We start from the raw sequence: 17,914 nt of genomic DNA on the forward strand, positions 1-17,914 counted from the left end.
TTTCCCATTGTATTCTTTTCCTCTATTTCTTTGCATTGATTGCTGAGGAAGGCTTTCTTATCTCTCCTTGCTATTCTTTGGAACTCTGCATTCAAATGGGCATATCTTTCCTCTTCTTTGCTTTTCACTTCTCTTTTGTTCTCGTTTTCAGGAACAAGTGAATGGCAAAGACAGGGCTAACTTTGAGGCAGACATTCCCTCTCTGTTCCCACCCTTCTGGCTGTATCTCTCTTCCTGCTCACAGTTCCAGCAGGAAACCAGTTTCTTCTCCTGGATAGTTTTCCCTTAGCCTTGATGGTTCGTATAACCCCCCGTGTCTGAGGAAGAAAGTGGCGAGGGCTGGAGCAAGAGCACACTGCCGGCCCGTTTGCACAGGCCTTTCACCTCATTCTCTTACAGTCCACCAGTAAACGCAGGAACCAGTGCAACCTGACCGCAGAGCAGAGCCGGATCCGGTTTTCATTAGGGCACTGTGGGCAGTCAGGGATGAAACCGTCAGCTAAACAAGGGGTTTTGGAGATCTGTCATCATCCTGCAGAGTCTGCCAACTAGGTGTTCCACTGCAGACCCGCTCCCTCTCCTAGTCTGTCCGTGGGGATGGGAGGGGTGAGGCTCTTCTGAAAGCCCCTTACCTTTCTTCTTCTTTTCTTCCTCTTCCCCCTCACTGGCTCCCAAGAGGGTAAAAATTATTCCAGTCTGAGAGTTGATACCCACAGCAGTCACTACCATTCGTCCAGAACCTTCCATTACATGGGTCCCTATATGAGAAAGAAGATGGGAGAAGAGTTTTTCCTTTTTTTAATTTAAATACCTGGCCATCCTTTGGTGTGAACACAAACTTGGAAGAAAGCAGTCCCTCTACCTTCCCCTCCTATGCATGGCGTTATACGTGGCAGATAGTAGGCAAAGATCAAGAGCAAGCAACCCGGGGGGTAAGAACAATGTGTGTAATGGCTTTGGGGTAAGGCTCCTTTCCCACCACCCACTCCAGCCAGCAGAGCCCTTCGAAGGCTCCTGTAGCATCTGCTCCATGGACAACCTCTGTTAGGTGGCTCAATATCCTTGTATTCAACCCACTGACACGCTACAGCCCCCGCTGAGCCTTGGGGCAGGAGTCGGGGCACGATCGGAAGACGGGGCAAGGCCTGGACCGGTCTCTATGGCTGTGTCTGCGGGGAGGGGGCTGGGGGCTGGTGTCGTCAGGGCCTCACTGGAGAGCAGCATGGGGTCCCTCTCCAAGGACTTCTTGACATGGTCCGATTCCCCCGTCAGAGAGCTCTCGTCAGTCTTGAGGTCGTTGCCCTGGATCAGGATCCCGTCTGCAGGCAGCAGGTCACCTAGCACACGGCAGTGAAGGGGCGACAGGGAGAGGGCAGGTGAGGACCGTCCGGCCTCAACTCAGGGCTGCTCCCGGGCCTCCATCTGCAGGCGACAGCCCGGGAGAGCCTGGAGAACCTCTGAAAGACACCTTCAGATCTGACAACCTGCAATAAAACTCTGCTCTGGGTATTATAAATTCAAACGGTTCCTGATCCCCAAACACCTTCCCATGGCCTGAATGTTACCTACTTGTAGCCTAAGACACACAGGGTACAGTCTGACGTCTTTGGCAGGGTCAGTTACTGCTTTCTTCGAATTTCTTTTCCATAACCTCCTTAAAGTCTAACCTAGAAGCTAACACAATTTGGGGTCTTATCTTTTTGGGTCCTCAGCAATTCCCAGCCCCCTTATGCCAAAGGACCTAGCCCTCTGATAGGGAGGGTGGCAGAGGTGTAAGAAACAGCTAAAAGAGAAAAGAACCCCAGAGCTCTCACTGTATTTGATTTGGGCAATGTCACCCATGACAATCTCAGCCACAGGGAGCTGAATAATGTGCCCATTCCAGATAACGGAGAACTTCTGCTCCTTTTCGATGCGGTTCTGCAGCCCCTGGAATTGCTTCTCCTTGCTCCAGTCATTGAAGGCAGTCACGAGCACGACGATGATCACCGAGATAAGATGTCTGCGCCCTCAATCCAGCCAGCTTCCGCCTCCCCTTCGTCCTCTGGGCTACTGACGGCTAGACCACACTCTAGCCCAGGGAAAGGAGAGAAGGGGTCACCGAGGGGCCTTTGCTGACATTAAAAATGGAGGTTGTGCTCCCGTAACTCCCCAGAACAGAAAGCCAGGGGAAGAGAAGAACAGAAAGCTCGGGTAAAATAGCTATCCTGAGCATAGCAGACGATGGCAGGATCGGGCATCATCTCGTCACCAATCTAACTACTTATGTTTACCCAAAAAAGGCATATGACTAAACAGCATGGAACATGTCAATGAAAACCACAGGCAAGACGCATATAGAGGCCTTACGACCCCCAGCATGGCAGCTCCCACTGCTATTTCCCGTGACGCCCAGCGTGGGCACGGGGGAACTTTGGGGTACACTGTCTTGTTGGTTTAGTGAGGGCAGAGGATTCATAACATTCTGAATAGGATTTACTGGGAAAGGTGGGGATGACCCTGGAATCAGGATGTGTTGGAAGAATAGCTTACTAGTTATTTTTCAGTTTCCTTTGCAGAACCCACTCAGATAATGGGGTCGGGGGCGGGCACACACACAACACTTAAGCTATTAGGTTGGTGGAAAAGTAATTGCAGCTTTTGCATTGTTGAAATTTGCCATTTGCTACTGGAATATGTTCTTAATAAACGTGATTATGTTATACATCATTTTAATGTGCATTTCTTTATTTTTTTTTTTTTTTTCTTTGCTAAAGACATTTCTTGCTGTTTATTTTATACTAAGACTACGGGAATGATGTTAGACAAGAAGGAAATGCGAGTGATTTTCTTTCTTTCTTTTTTTTTTTTAATTTTAAAATCTTAATTCTTACATGTGTTCCCAAACATGAACCCCCCTCCCACCTCCCTCCCCATAACATCTCTGTGGGTCATCCCCATGCACCAGCCCCAAGCATGCTGTATCCTGCGTCAAGACATAGACTGGCGATTCAATTCTTACATGATAGTATACATGATAGAATGCCATTCTCAAAATGGGTCGTAAAGCAGTGAAGACGACTTGCAACATCAATAACATCTGGTACAGGAACTGCTAATGAACGTGCAGGGCAGTGGTGGTTCAACAGGGAAATGAGAGCCTTGAAGATGAGGAATGTAGCGACCGGCCACCAGAAGCTGACAACGACCAACTGAGAGCCATCACTGAAGCCGATCCTCTTACACCTAAACAAGAAGTTGGTGAAGAACTTACGTTGACCATTCTACGGTCGTTTGCACGTGAAGGAAACTGGAAAGGTGAGAAAGCTCGGTAAGTGGGAGCCTCGTGAGCTGACCAAAAAAAAAATCGGCATTCTGAAGTGTCATTTTCTGTCGTCCTACAAAACAACAACTAACCATTTCTCCATTGGATTGGGATGTGTTGCCTGTACTGCTTGACGGGTTCCCCACACGCAGGGTGAGGCAACCTTTGTCTTGAGAAAAGGTCAGCAGTGAGGAGGGTTAGAATCAGAGGATGGAAACACTTAACACAGCTTTACCCAGAGGCACGGGACGAGGAGATGCCTGGAAGCTGCAAGGCAAGGACGGGCTACTGATGCCGAGGACCTCACACCTCTTCACACTGAAGGGCTGCTCCGCTGGGGGGAGGAGGACACAGCGGGCGGCAGACTTCTGTCTCCACTGAATACAACCCAAGGGCCTGACTTTAAACGGCAAAGAGAGTTGGGTTAGAACTAAGGAAGACATTCAGACAGGGATTTTGAAAATGGGAAAATCTGTACCCAAGGGAGTACTGTTGCAGGGTCCATTCCTCCATCCTAAAGACAAAAACCATCAGGAGAGGTATCGAAATCTACCTGGGCACCCTGCCTGGAGATAAAGCAGGGGTGTGAACTGGCACCCACGATCGCGGAGTGGGGACTGGAGACCTCTTCCTCCCACCTGCTAGCGCTCAGCAGAGAGAAGCAGGAAGCTGGTTCAGGAAGTGGCGCCTGATGCTCTTATCCAGGGCCTCTTGCCTCCTTGGGGCCAAGAGCAGGACCCTGGCTAGAGAGCTGAGAGGCACAGCAGAGCTCTGCAGGGGAATGGGTGGGCGGCGGGGTTGGCCGAAGCACTAGAAGCAACATGGGCTGCTTGCCAGAGGCTCTCTTGCCCCCACCACTCTGAGTGGTCGGTTCTCAGCAGGCAAGAAACGCCAGAGCCTGGGAAAGGAGTGTCCCTGGGCAGGGCATCGTGATCCCCAGGCGGGCAGAGGCAGAGCTGCTAGGGAACAGGGCCGTGCGGGGTGTTTCTCCCAGGGACCTGAGATAACACGTGTGCCAACTTGGAACTGCTGGACGGCTAGGCCTGCCCTTGAGAAACAGGAGTTCTGATAGCTTGTTAATCTAGCTGGGATGTTTCTTAAGAAAGCAGGATTTATGACGTAAAGGGAGGAGATGCTATTCCCTCCATAAGAAGGGTGAGCAGACGACCATGAGGGCAGATCAAGACATCAGAATCAGAAGGTTATCACATGCCAATAGTTCAATGAAGGCCAAAAGGGCAAAAGACTCAACACCAGTTTAGCTAAAAGAGCTTCCCTGGTGGCTCAGATGCTAAAGAATCTGTCTGCAATGCAGGAGACCTGGGTCTGATCCCTGGGTTGGGAAGATCCCCTGGAGAAGAGAATGGCAACCCACTCCAGTATTCCTGCCTGGTGAATCCCATGGACAGCGGAGCCTGGTGGGCTACCGTCCATGGGGTCGCAAAGAGCTGGACACGACTGAGCGACTAACACTTTCACTTCCACCGAGGTAACCCTGCCCGACTCTGTTCTCATATTAATGCCTCACAATCATCCTTGACTCCTCTCTTATCTACAATACCCATTTAGTCAGAAAACCCATCATCTCTACCTTCAAAATATATCCAGGTCGCCCTCACTTCTCATCTCCCACTGCTCGCGTGCTGCTTTAAGCCCTGGCCGTCTCTCAGCTGGACATGGTGACTGTCCCACAGGCCTGCTGCTTCCAGCCTTAGCTTTCTGCCCTCGGTCTCTTCTCGGTCCAGAATGGTCTCTTCCAACCCCCCATGGCACCCATCTGCCCTTTTACATAGGCCCCCTTCGTGAGCACCCAGTTCCCCACCTGTGGAGTGCTCCCATTTCCGCCTTGTTCACCGAGATCCCGCCAAGCTAGCCTTCCTGCGATTCTCTGTGTGCACCAGACACGTTTCCATTGCAGGGTCCCTGCGCATGCTGTTTTCTTTCTCAGATTTCCCTTCCGTAGTTAGGGCTTGTCCTTTCACTTCCTTCAGGTCTTTGGACAAAGGCCCTAACCCTAAGCAACGTATTTCACGTGGATGTCTCTGTCCCAGCACCTGGGATCTGCTTGGCCTGCTCAACTGTTTCCCTCTACAGGTCTTCTCCTGGAATAGGTTATTTGATACATTTGTTCTACATTTGTTTATCTCCCTCGACAAGGCCAGGGTTTTTGTCTTTGTTCCTTAGGTCTAAAGCAGTGCCTGACATGTACACAAATTCGTTGAATGAACTGCATGAGAAATAGGTATTACTGTGAACACTGAAGTGATGGCAGTTGTGCCAGGCACATTTGTGTCTTCTCACCGAAGCTGCAAGGCCCTGTGTGGCAGCGGCTATTAAGCCCGTGTCACATACAAGCAAACTGAGGCCTAGACAGGTTTGGTACCTTCTCAAGTAAGTACGTGGCAGTCTGTAGCTGCTCCACAAGAAGCAGCTGGATTCCAGCTCTCACACAGAGGGCATGGAGGCAGCTGTGCTCAGCTGAGGCTCCATTTTGCTGTGACTAACCTTTCCTAATTGGCCTAGGACTTTCCAGATTTCATCACTGAAGCACCCATCTCCTGGGACAACCCCTCAGCTCCAGGCAAACAGGAATGGTGGGTCAGCCTTCTTCAGTTACCTCAGGGCGGGCCCACTCGCCGCTTTTCTCTGCACCTCTAGACAAATCAGTCTTGTTCCTACTCTATTTACAGTTGACGTCAATTAGTTCTGTCTTTTTGCTGTCCTCAGGGATGGTGACACCAGGTCTAACAGTCCAACCTATGAATTTTATATTCAATAAAAGTTTCATTATTGGCCTTATTTTGGACCCGAGCAAACAAAACAAGACACATTATGGAAAACAAAAGAGGTCAGGCCTTGCTCTTACCTAGATGCTCTCAAAGTCACACATTTACTCCCTTTTTGCATTTTCTCTCACCTCTCTGCTCCACCTTGTCACCCTCAGCTCTTAAAAGTCCCCCTAAGAAACCAAATGGCCCCAGGATCCTCTGGCAGGGAGGGGCAGTGTGGGGCTGCTAGCGGGTGGCCTTGGGAATGAATCCTCTCTGACATGCAGGATCCCACAGGAGAACCATGTGGGACTGGGAGCTCCACCAACCCCCAGTGTGGGCCTTTCCATTCCAATTCTTCCAGCCCCCTAGAGGCTCTCAGGCCTTGATCTCAGCAGCTGTGATTTCACATAAATACTTGCCCAGGCCAGAAGGGGGTTTTACTCCCTCATCTTCACAGCTGCTTCTCAAGTACACCGCTTCCCAAAGTGGGGAAGGAGGACTTGGCAGCAAGAGAATGCGGGAAACTGGAAAGGGGTTTCCCCTAGAAATACATCAAGAAAATGAGCAGAAACCGTGTCTGACAAAAAGTCTCACCCAAACCGGGAGTACCTCTGGTCCTCAGCCAGATTTAGCACATGAGCTGGGAAAGGGGACAAGAATGTCAGCCTGGGAAGTCACCGCCCGCACCCCAGGCTGGGGACTCACAGGGCCCCTGCCCGGCTGGAGGAGACAGAATGGGTGGCGGTGGAAAATCTATGTCTGCTCTGAGCCGCACCGGCCGAGGCTTGGGGGGAGGAGGAGTGGCAGCCCAGCCCCTCGTGGCCTGGCTCCAGCAGGAAGGAGGGAAGGGCCGCGCCGGCTTCCCCATGGAGGCCGAGGTTTGTCCGCAGAGGCACCCCTTATCAGAGCCAGCGCAGAGAGGGTGCGGCCAGGTCCGACATCAGGAGGGACTTCCCAGCTGTGTGGTTGATGACACCTTGCCAAGGGGAGAGCAGAATCTTCTGCTGCACAGACAGTACCAGGGAGAGGTTTCTCTGGGTTGCTTAGAAGCCAATCCTATTTGGTTCATGAGAACAGACATCAGAATATCTTTCAAGTCCTACCTTAAAACCCTGGATTAGGGGGTAAAAGAGAAATGAAAGTGTTGGTCACCCAGTCGTGTTTGACTCTTTGTGACCCCATGGACTGTAGCCCACCAGGCTCCTCTGTCCATGGGATTCTCCAGACAAGAATAGTGGAGTGGGTCGCCATGCCCTCCTCCAGGGGATCTTCCCGACCCAGGGACTGAACCCGGGTCTCCTCCACGGCAGGCAGATGCTTTACTGTCTGAGCCACAAGGGAAACCAGGAGGGAAGAGCAGCTGAAAGTCAACACGAGGACTGAAAGGCTTCAGCCAGCTCCTGTGCTAAGCCGCTGCCACTGCTCTCAGGGGTCAGAGCATTTCCTGCTTCTGCATCTCCCGCTTCTCACAGCCGCAGCTTGGAGACGCGCTCTGTGCCTGTGGCCTTCCTGCCCCTAGAGGGAAGGCAGCTCCCCTAAAGTCACAGCAAGAGGTGACGGATTGCCGCGGCCAGCACAAGCAAGAGTCGCACCTGCAAAGGGAGAGAACGGAGCGTCCCCGCGTGGAAAAATAAGAGAGAGAGAAAAGATGGGGTTGAGAGGATCAGACCCACTATGTCTGATGCCTTTTTTTATTAGGCCACGGTATTTATAGGGTAAAGTACATGACTTAAGACATGTACAAGGTTATTCTTTAGTCTCAAAATATAATCACCAGACCCCTACCATTGTGTACAGAATTTAATAAGATGATCTATCTTTTATGACACATGTATAAGATAATCTATCTTTTAGGACATGTTGCAGGAACAAGACATCCTGGAGCAAGACGACCTGGAGCCTTAAGGGCTACAAGAATTCTTGAGGGTGGCGGGACAGGGAGCTTAGGACAATGCCTAAGGCTCCGCATACCTGCGGAGCAGCTCCCAGGATTTAACCCTTTACGGGTCGTCCCCCGCATCTCCCCTCTCTTTATTTTTTTAAAAGCTCCATAAGATGTCGATGTTGCAACATGTTTTTATGTATCAGAATTTTGACATGTAAAACTTTTTTAACAATACTACGAATAAGACAAGGAGCCAGACAAATCACGATAAGCACAACAGTCAAAATCGCGCCCACAGCAATTATGCTTTGCCACAGTGAATGCAAGCTAGGGAAGTTAGAAAATAAATTTTGTACAAAATTGTTAACAGCATCAGCAACATTTAAAGTAGCTTTAGGAGAATTTTTAATATCAAGAATTTTATTATGTAATTGCAATAAATCTAGAGAGACATTAGTATTAAACCAAATTTTTTGTAGATGTTTTTTCACCTTATCCCAAGGAAAGTCAGATGTATTATAAGCCTTTTTTGTAACACAAATCCATTTATAATTAGCATGACATTGAATTTTTATGCGAAAGCTAATGCTCTGAACTTGTTTTCCTAGAACTCTAACCACATCATATAAAGCTGACAATCTATCTTTTATTTTTTTATCTATATCTTCTTGTGTTTTTATTACTTTAGTAACATTATATGACAAGGAATCTACAGTATGAGCAGCTTGAATGGATTGTGCTAGAGATACAGAAGCAGTAACAGCAGTTGCTATAAGGGTGATTAAAGATACTATACCCAGAACAATCAGGCTCACACTTTTTTTAGTGCAGTTAAGAGCCGTGTTAATGCGTTGTAGCAATTTTAAAGCAGTCTCGTCATACCAAGCTTCAGTTATTTTAACAGGTAACATTACAAAAGCAGGTTGTTTTACTATTAAAACTTGTTCTCCTTTTGCAACACCTCTTATGCAATTAGTAAGTATGCAATTAGAACAATTTAAATGATAAATATTCAATGACAATGTTATTTTTACATGGCCTTGTATCAACATAAATGGGTAAGGGACACAAGCTCGGGGATATAAAAATCCCGTAACTCCTACATTACCATATTTACTCCCACTGATATTGGGTTGTAAATATAGACTATTGCCATGACCAAAAGCAGCAAAAAGTTTCCACAGTTCTGTTTGAAATATCTGAGCAGTGTTTACAGAGAGAATGGGTGGATGCTGTCCTCGATATTCAGGAAAATCAGGCTTTCCCCCAGGTGCCCAATCCCATAAAAAAGTGGTATTGGCATTGTTGATGTTGTACACCGACGCAACCCGGGCTCGACATAAAGTCCAAGGAGTGTCTATTCCCATGCGGATGCTTAGATGTTTGTCACAAAACGGAATGTCGAGAGGTCCAGTTTCGTCACGGTGCGATTTTTTTCCGGTTTTTTTTATCAATGCCAGAAATAGTCACTCGAGGATAGGATATATCAGCTGACACCTGTATACAGTGAGGATGCTGTAATTGATAAGAAAAGCACATAGGATATTGCGTAGTAAGACCATAAAAGGAGATATTGGCTTGTTGCTGAAAAAGTACCTCTTTAATGCTTTTTCCTTGTAATGCCGCTGCCATAGCAATGCCTTGCATATAGGAGGGTCCAATGTCAGCACAAATGCGAATATAATCAGACAGATCTCCCTTCTTTTTACAAGGTCGTAAAGCAGCTTGACAGGCAGAGTTAGCGTTTTTAAAAGCCAATTGTTTTGCTAATACCATCCCAGCCTTTTTATCTGACATTATCTTACCTATAGTATCTAAGAGTCGTGCCACGAAGTCCTGATAAGGCTCATCAGGTCCCTGTCGGACCTTTGAAAGATCTTTTGTCTTAGTACTGGAGCTAGGGAGTTTTTTTTTTTTTTATGCCTGTCGGGCTGCATTTGATATTTGTGCATATGCACCAGGTAAGAAATCAAGTTGAGTATTAGTAGCCTGGAAAGCGCCTTTACCAATCAACATTTCATAGGAGGTTTGTATACCTTGCTGCCGATTAACATCGGCTATACGAGCACACTGTTCAACATATTTAGATTTCCATAATAAATAATCTCCCCCCGAAAGACAAGCTCTAGCTATTTGTTTCCAATCATTTGGGGGTAGATTCTGAGTACCCAAACTTTTTATCATAGCAACAGTGAATGGAGCGGTAGGACCGTATTGTGAGCAAGCAATCTTTAACTCTTTCAATTGCTTGAAAGGCAGCGCTTCATAGAAACGCTGGTTATTATGTTCAAAGACAGGAAAAGCAAGAGAAAAATCGGAGACAACCTCACCAAGTCGTTGTGCTTGTCTCAATGCCTTTTGTAGCGGAGACACATTTTTAGATGGCGGAGGAGGAGGCCCCGGAGGGGGATCGAGACCAGCAACTACGGAAGGAGCATAGGCAGGGGGGAGAGGCGGAGCAGAAGGAGATTTTGAGTTGTTACTAGGAAGCTTGATTCCTGAGTTCTGTAAAGCAACAGTGAGATTTTTTAAACATTCAACCAAATCATCTTTAGATGTTGACGCCCCCTTTTTCTTGTGCCAAAAAACCCCAATCTTCTTGATGGTATTTAGCAGCCTCTTCATCTAATTCTGCCTCATCTGTGGAGGAAAGTGAATCATCATTTTCTGGCGGACGCGATAAGTTACAAAACGGAGGGTCACCTTTAATTTCCTTGGGAACAGCATACTTGGGCTCCGAATCAGGAACATGAAGAGGATTTTCTTCCTGTTTTAATAAATTTCCTAAACGTTTTAATTCATCATTATCAAAGTCCAAGCAATCACGAATTAGTGTCCAAAAGGATAAAGTTTCTACAGGAACCTTTTTAGGGCCATGTAAAGTATAATGAGTCCGAATTTGTTCCCCTACCTTTTTCCACGTCTCTAAGCTTACCGTGCCTTCTCTGGGGAACCAAGGACAAACTTCTTCAATAAATGAAAGAAAATTGATTAATTTAGGTTTAGAAATAGTAATTCCCCGGTGTTTTAACATTACAGATAGCATATGTACAAAGAGTTGACGACTATGCGTCTGTCCCATATTTATACTCTCAACGATATACCTTACTGCTCCTTCCTTGATAGTCGCTAGTATACTTATATACTCACTCTTTTCGACTTAATATGAGCAGTGGCGAGGAGAAGCTGTCGATCTCGGGCCCCACGTTGGGCGCCACCTGCCGCGGCCAGCACAAGCAAGAGTCGCACCTGCAAAGGGAGAGAACGGAGCGTCCCCGCGTGGAAAAATAAGAGAGAGAGAAAAGATGGGGTTGAGAGGATCAGACCCACTATGTCTGATGCCTTTTTTTATTAGGCCACGGTATTTATAGGGTAAAGTACGTGACTTAAGACATGTACAAGTTTATTCTTTAGTCTCAAAATACAATCACCAGACCCCTACCATTGTGTACAGAATTTAATAAGATGATCTATCTTTTATGACACATGTATAAGATAATCTATCTTTTAGGACATGTTGCAGGAACAAGACATCCTGGAGCAAGACGACCTGGAGCCTTAAGGGCTACAAGAATTCTTGAGGGTGGCGGGACAGGGAGCTTAGGACAATGCCTAAGGCTCCGCATACCTGCGGAGCAGCTCCCAGGATTTAACCCTTTACGGGTCGTCCCCCGCAACGGATTGAGAAGAGAATGGCCCTTTCCTCACTCTCGATCCCAAAGCCTGCCCTTGGTGGACAGCTTTGTCCAGGGGTGTGTCTTTCTGTCTGGTCCTCCGCTGTGCACCTTTTGTGAACTCTCCGACTCTGGCACAGAGAAGAGAGAGCTGCCCAGAGTGCCCTCCTTACCCTCTGCTCGGTTGCCCTCTCCCGGGCTGTGTGTTCATCCGCCCCTCTGGTATCACACCCCCAGTGCTCACACCTTGGAGCTGAATAGAAAGAGTGAAAGCCCCACTTCCAAGGGCAGACACAACATCTGCCTTGGCTGAAGAAGGAATGCTATCTTTTGTCCCACCCCCAGCTGACATTCAGAGCAAGGCAACCGCAAGGGTGAAAGCAAAACAAAACTTGCAAGAGACTCTGCTGAGCTGCCAAACGAATGGAGCACCAAAGTTCCTAGGCCTGGTGGAAGGGGAGAAGCGGGGAGGGTTCTCGGGTTCAGAAGACGCAGCGACTCTCCCTGCCTCCAGGATTCCCTATCCCCTGCTTGGCAGCATTATGCCAGCTAAGCCTGAATCCCCGCTCCAGGCAAGGAGGAGCTGGCTAGGAAAGAATTCTGAGAGCCTGGAGTTGGCCAGGGAAAGCGCAGGCTGAGGCTATCGTGCACCCTTGACCTAATTCAGCCCTAGGGGCATAACTCAAAGCAGACAAGGAACTCCCAGGAGCAACATGGAATCCCCTGCAGGGTGGGCGGGGCTCAGCAAGGGCACCCTTTCTCTCCTGTCTTTCTCAACCATCTACCATCCCGCTGTTGGTGCTGCTTCCTATAGGTTTTGTGAAAACCTCCACCCCTCTACCACGTACTAAGCATTTCTTTTTGGAAGCTCCTGGACTTGCCTCAGCTATCCTCACAGCAGTGGAGCTGCTCTCGGGCTGTTTGAGCTGGTTTGCTCCCTTCTCCTCCCTCAAAGATAATGAGGTGGAGGAAACTGGAGCCTATTATACAGAGAGAAGTAAGCCAGAAAGAAAAACACCAGTACAGAATACTAACGCATAGATATGGAATTTAGAAAGATGGTAACGATAACCCTGTATGTGAGACAGCAAAAGAGACACAGATGTATAGAACAGTCTTTTGGACTCTGGGAGAGGGAGAGGATGGGATGATTTGGGAGAATGGCATTGAAACATGTCTAACATCACATATGAAACGAATCGCCAGTCCAGGTTTGATGCATGATACTGGATGCTTGGGGCTGGTGCACTGGGAGGACCCAGAGGGATGGTACGGGGAGGGAGGAGGGAGGGGGGTTCAGGATGGGGAACACGTGTACACCTGTGGTGGATTCATGTTGATGTATGGCAAAACCAATACAATATTATAAAGTAATTAACCTCTAATTAAAATATAAAAAAAAAGAAAAACAGAGAGTCTTCTGCTATGAGTCTGTCTCATACCTTAAACTTAATATATCCACCCAAAGTGTGATGGGCAGAGAGGACCACAGACTGTTTATCTTGGCAGGCATGCCCATGTGACTGGTTTTTAGGGTAATTTACTTGACATCTTCAAGATGATGGCTATGGGGCAGAGGGCATAAGGAGAGAGGCAGCTTAGCCGTGCTTCTAAGCTGAGCTGGATGGACTCCTAAAAGCGGACTGCTCATGAGTCTGAGCAAGCTCTGGGAGCTGGTGATGGACAGGGAGGCCTGGTGGGCTGCAATCCATGGCGTTGCAGAGTCGGACACGACTGAGCAACTGAACTGAACTAACTGAAAAGTGGATTTTCTGAAACAGACTAATTTTCTGTAACAGACTAATAAACAGACTAGTGATAGGGAGGAAAATCTCAGAGAAGCCAGTTACCCATTTTCCTCTCACATCCATTCTATCCCATCTCCACTTGCCAATTTCTTTATACACCCCCTGGCAACATTAACATTCTCCGAGGCAGTGGTCTCTAAACAGGAGGCATGCGTTCATCTGTTGGAGCGTGGGAAAGGTACTAGAACTTTTTGGATTACTTCACCCATTCCTATTTCTTGCAGAGTCTACTATGTAAATGACATTAGTGTTAGAAGTACTAACAGTAACACAGCAGCATGTAGTTGAACATTTACTGGGGCTACGTGTGCAATTTTCTCCCAGACTGACAATGCTACTAGAAATTTCAATCTGCCGCACTGAGGAAGAGCCCAACCCCAGCACATCCCAGCTTTTGGAGAAACAGTTCGTGGTGGGACATGCTGCTGGCCTCAAAAGGCGCGGCAACAGAAGCACAGCAGAGATGCCGCTGAGCCCCGGAAGCCGTAGGGAGGCAGGAGATAGTAACCCAAACCCTACAGGTAATGAACCCAAAGTCAAAATCTGGGCTGTCTCAAAGCAGTTTCTTTCCCCTTCCTGACATTTACTCCCCAAAGAACCCCAGCTCCCAAAACCTAGTAGCTGCTCAACAATTACGCAAGGCAGAGATGCTTGCCTCTTGTGCCAGGAACGTTTAGTAAGTGGTAGCAATTACCTTAGAGCACAGCCAGGCCAGAGCTTCCCTAGACAGTCACATGATTGAGGAGTCCTATCTCCAACTCCTAAGCCCACCTGTCCTCCCCTCCAGGTCCCCATAACACCATCATAGCACTATGACACTATTGCTGAAATCGACTTAATCTTTGTGCATTCTCTTAGTGCCTGTCAAGCCCTATGGAAGGAAGACCTGTCCCTGTTGTGTTCACCACTGTGTCCCCACTACCTGCTGGACACTATTTGTTCACTGTCATTGAAAAGAAATTAGAATCCCTGTGTCCTGCGGCCAGACCTCAGCTCTGCAGAGGAGAAAAGAAACAGCAGGATGCAGAGGAAAGATGAAACAGAAATTCCCACCAACGTTCTTCCTGATGCAAATTCCATATAAATAGCCTTTAGCTTTCTACAGGAAGCCCACAGGTAATTATTCAATGTTTAGTCAAGGCTCCCCTTCTCTGCCCTTTCTGGTCTGGGCCCAGGTCCCCCAAGCCCCCTAACTGTTGGCATAGCGCCTCCTCAGAAAACAGCATGCTTTCTCTGAAGAAGGGTAACACAGCTGAGGACCCACGTGGAAAGGTTCTGTGGGGAAGGAGAATTCTTACAAGTTTCTATCTGCACCAAAGAATCTCTCATCCAGACCTCTTCTTCTTCCTGCACACCAAGGCAGACTAAGGAAAAGACTTCTTTCTTTCCCTCAGTTCAGTTCAGTCGCTCAGTCGTGTCCCACTCTTGGCAACCCCATGAATCGCAGCACGCCAGGCCTCCCTGTCCATCACCAACTCCCGGAGTTCACTCAGACTCATGTCCATCGAGTCAGTGATGCCATCCAGCCCTCTCATCCTCTGTTGTCCCCTTCTCCTCCTGCCCCCAATCCCTCCCAGAATCAGAGTCTTTTCCAATGAGTCAGTTCTTCACATGAGGTGGCCAAAGTACTAGAGTTTCAGCTTTAGCATCATTCCTTCCAAAGAACCCCCAGGACTGATCTCCTTTAGGATGGACTGGTTGGATCTCCTTGCAGTCCAAGGGACTCTCTAGAGTCTTCTCCAACTCCACAGTTCAAAAGCATGAATTCTTCAGCTAACCCAGATGTCTAGGTGTCTGCGAACTTGGCCCAGCCCCTGCACCCTCCTTCCCCTGCGTAGGGAGCCTGCTGGAGGAGAAGGAATTGCTTTGGTCGAATACAGCTAGACACAGCTTTGCTTATACACACACCTTAGTGCACAATCCTCACCCAGATCTCACAGACCCGCTGCCTGGTTAACCACCTCAGTAACCGCCTCAGGAACATCCCCAGTGCCTGATACTAGCTGCCTAATTTGAATTCTACTATGTGTGGGCTTTGGTGCCAAAAGCTTTGTACACATAATTTCTAATGTTCATGACAATCTTTTTTAAAAATTTATTTTTGATTGAAGAATAATTGCTTTACAAGATTGTATTGGTTTCTGCCATAGATCAGCCTGAATCAGCCATCAGTGCACATAGGTCCCCTCCCTCTTGAACCTTCCTCCCACTTCGCACCCTACCCTCCCGACCCCCCAGGTTGTCACAGAGCACCGACGTGAGCTCCCTGAAGCACACAACAAGTTTGCACTGGCTCTTTTCCAGTGGTGTGTGTGTCTCCGTGCCCCTCTCTCCACTGTCCAGCCCTCTCCTTCCCCCGCCCCTCCTGTCCACAGGCCTGTTCCCTGTGCCTGTGTCTCCACCGCTGCCCTGCAAATCAGCTCGTCGGTCCCATCCTTCTGGATTCTATGCATATGTCAGTAGATGGTGCTTGTTTTTTCTCTTTCTGACTTCTTTCACTCTAGAATAGACTCTAGGTTCATCCACCTCATTAGAACTGACTCAAATGCATTCCTTTTTATGGCTGAGTAAAATTCCATTGTGTGTGTGCACCAGACTCTTGATCCATTCATGTGTCGATGGACATCTAGGTTGTTTCCATATCCTAGCTATTGAAATAGTGCTGTGATGAACATTGGGCTACATGTGCCTTTTTGAATTCCGGTTTTCTCAGGGTATATGCCCAGTAGTGGGATTGTTGGGTCATATGGTGGTTTTATTCCTAGATTTTTTAAGGAATCTCCACACTGTTCTCCATAATGGCTATATCAGTTTACATTCTCACCAGTAATGCAAGCTAGCTAAGTCACTTCAGTTGTGTCCGACTCTTGGTGACCCCATGGACTGTAGCCCACCAGGCTCCTCTGTCCGTGGGATTCCTAGGCAAGCCCCCAATAGTGCAAGAGGGTTCTCTTTTCTCCACACCCTCTCCAGCATTTATTGTTTCTAGATTTTTCGATGATGGCCATTCTAACCGGTGTGAGGTAATCTCATGGCAAACTTGAGAGGCACTTATTATCTTCATTTAAGTTGAGGAAATTGAGGATCAGTGACTCGTCCAAGGTTGCACATCTGGTTAATAACAGAGCGAGGATGTGAGGCTGAGTCAGACTGAGTCCAAAGCCCAAGCGCTTCCCTGCACTTGGATCATGTTCCAGCGCATATTTCTGTTTTAACTTGCACACAGATATTCATGGACACTTACACACAGACTATAAGCTGTTAACCACACCCAGCAGCCACATACTCACTAGCACTGTGTAACAGTGCCACCCCCAGATGTTGCCTAAAACCTTCTGGCTTTCAGGTGTAAACACGCACCATCAACGGGTGCACATCTACATGGGCTGACATATTCCCATACCTCGCTTAGCAGGCATGTAAACACAGGCAGACACACACACTCATATACTAATGGAAGGCTGATCAAAACACAACTCACAGGTTAAAGCCGTAAACTATGATGTAGAGAAGGTGACTGGCCACAGCTTCAGGGTTTGGGAAGAGGCCTCTTTGATCTTCCCATCTTAACCCAGCTCCTCACACACACACCCCTGTCCTCCTTTGCCATCCACCCTGCAGGCCCAAGCATGAAAAACCACGTGCACGTGGAAAAGCAGAGTTATGAGTTACAGCCTTGTGGTCTGGTTTTCCTCTGCCTATTTGCACCCTTGCCAGTGCCCTACCATTTGGGCCCTTTCTTTCCTCTATTTTTCTATTCTAATAGTTCTCCATAACTCATTTATGTCTTTTTTTTGAGCCAGGGAAAGTTAAACAGACAAAAGTAAAGAAACTGTGTCGAGTGGTTGGCTGGGCTCAGAACTCAGAGTTCCCTAGTGCGGTGCTAGATCACCTGCCCTCATCTGTCCTGGGAACTGAATGCAAAACAAGGCCCATGCCCACCCTCGTGCCTGTCTTTCCCAGTCCAGTAGGTGGAGGATTCCAGGGGGGTGGAGGGGCGTTTAGGGTTGCACTCTCTGGAAGCCATCGTGGATTGTTTTTCAAGATGCCCTTTCTTCCTCGGAAGTTAAAGTCTCCCCCTTGGCATTAGAGGAACCCGAAGGTGAGGTGTGCGCTCATTCAGCCCCCACCCCTCTTCCAGCTCCTCTGGTGTGTCCCACTCCAATCTCCAGAGTGTTTCGGTGGAAGAACTGGTGGCAGGGATAGAGATGTTAGAGTTTCTAAGGTCCCACCGAAATGTCAACTTCAGGAGTCCAGATCAATTGTTGAAGAAGACAGGGAAATGAAAGGAACGGAGTCAGTGAAACTGAACTTCATAACGGCCGTCAGGCTCCCTGCCTGATTGCAGCAACTTGACATTTTAGTCCCCAGTGAGTGTCAGTTGCATCTTTATCAATCATGAAAAAGCCAGTCTCTGAAATGGTGCTTTGTGTGGATTAAAGTGTATTTTAAGCTTGTCTGCAGTGGCTATG

At 48.0% G+C, this 17,914-nt stretch overlaps 1 protein-coding gene across 1 annotated transcript in view; it reads right to left on the minus strand.

The window, feature by feature from the left end:
* Nucleotides 1–17,914, minus strand: part of LOC138090711 (plasma membrane calcium-transporting ATPase 4-like) — a 109,008-nt gene that overhangs the window by 27,799 nt on the left and 63,295 nt on the right. Inside the window, 6 exon segments of the mRNA XM_068986408.1 lie at nt 398–470; nt 550–758; nt 1,212–1,337; nt 1,815–1,994; nt 1,997–2,071; nt 6,222–6,291. Of these exon segments, the coding sequence (XP_068842509.1) occupies nt 398–470; nt 550–758; nt 1,212–1,337; nt 1,815–1,994; nt 1,997–2,071; nt 6,222–6,291 (733 nt within the window).

The sequence above is a fragment of the Capricornis sumatraensis genome, chromosome 14 (genome assembly GCF_032405125.1).
Source record: "Capricornis sumatraensis isolate serow.1 chromosome 14, serow.2, whole genome shotgun sequence".
In the NCBI taxonomy this organism is placed as follows: Eukaryota; Metazoa; Chordata; class Mammalia; order Artiodactyla; family Bovidae; genus Capricornis; species Capricornis sumatraensis.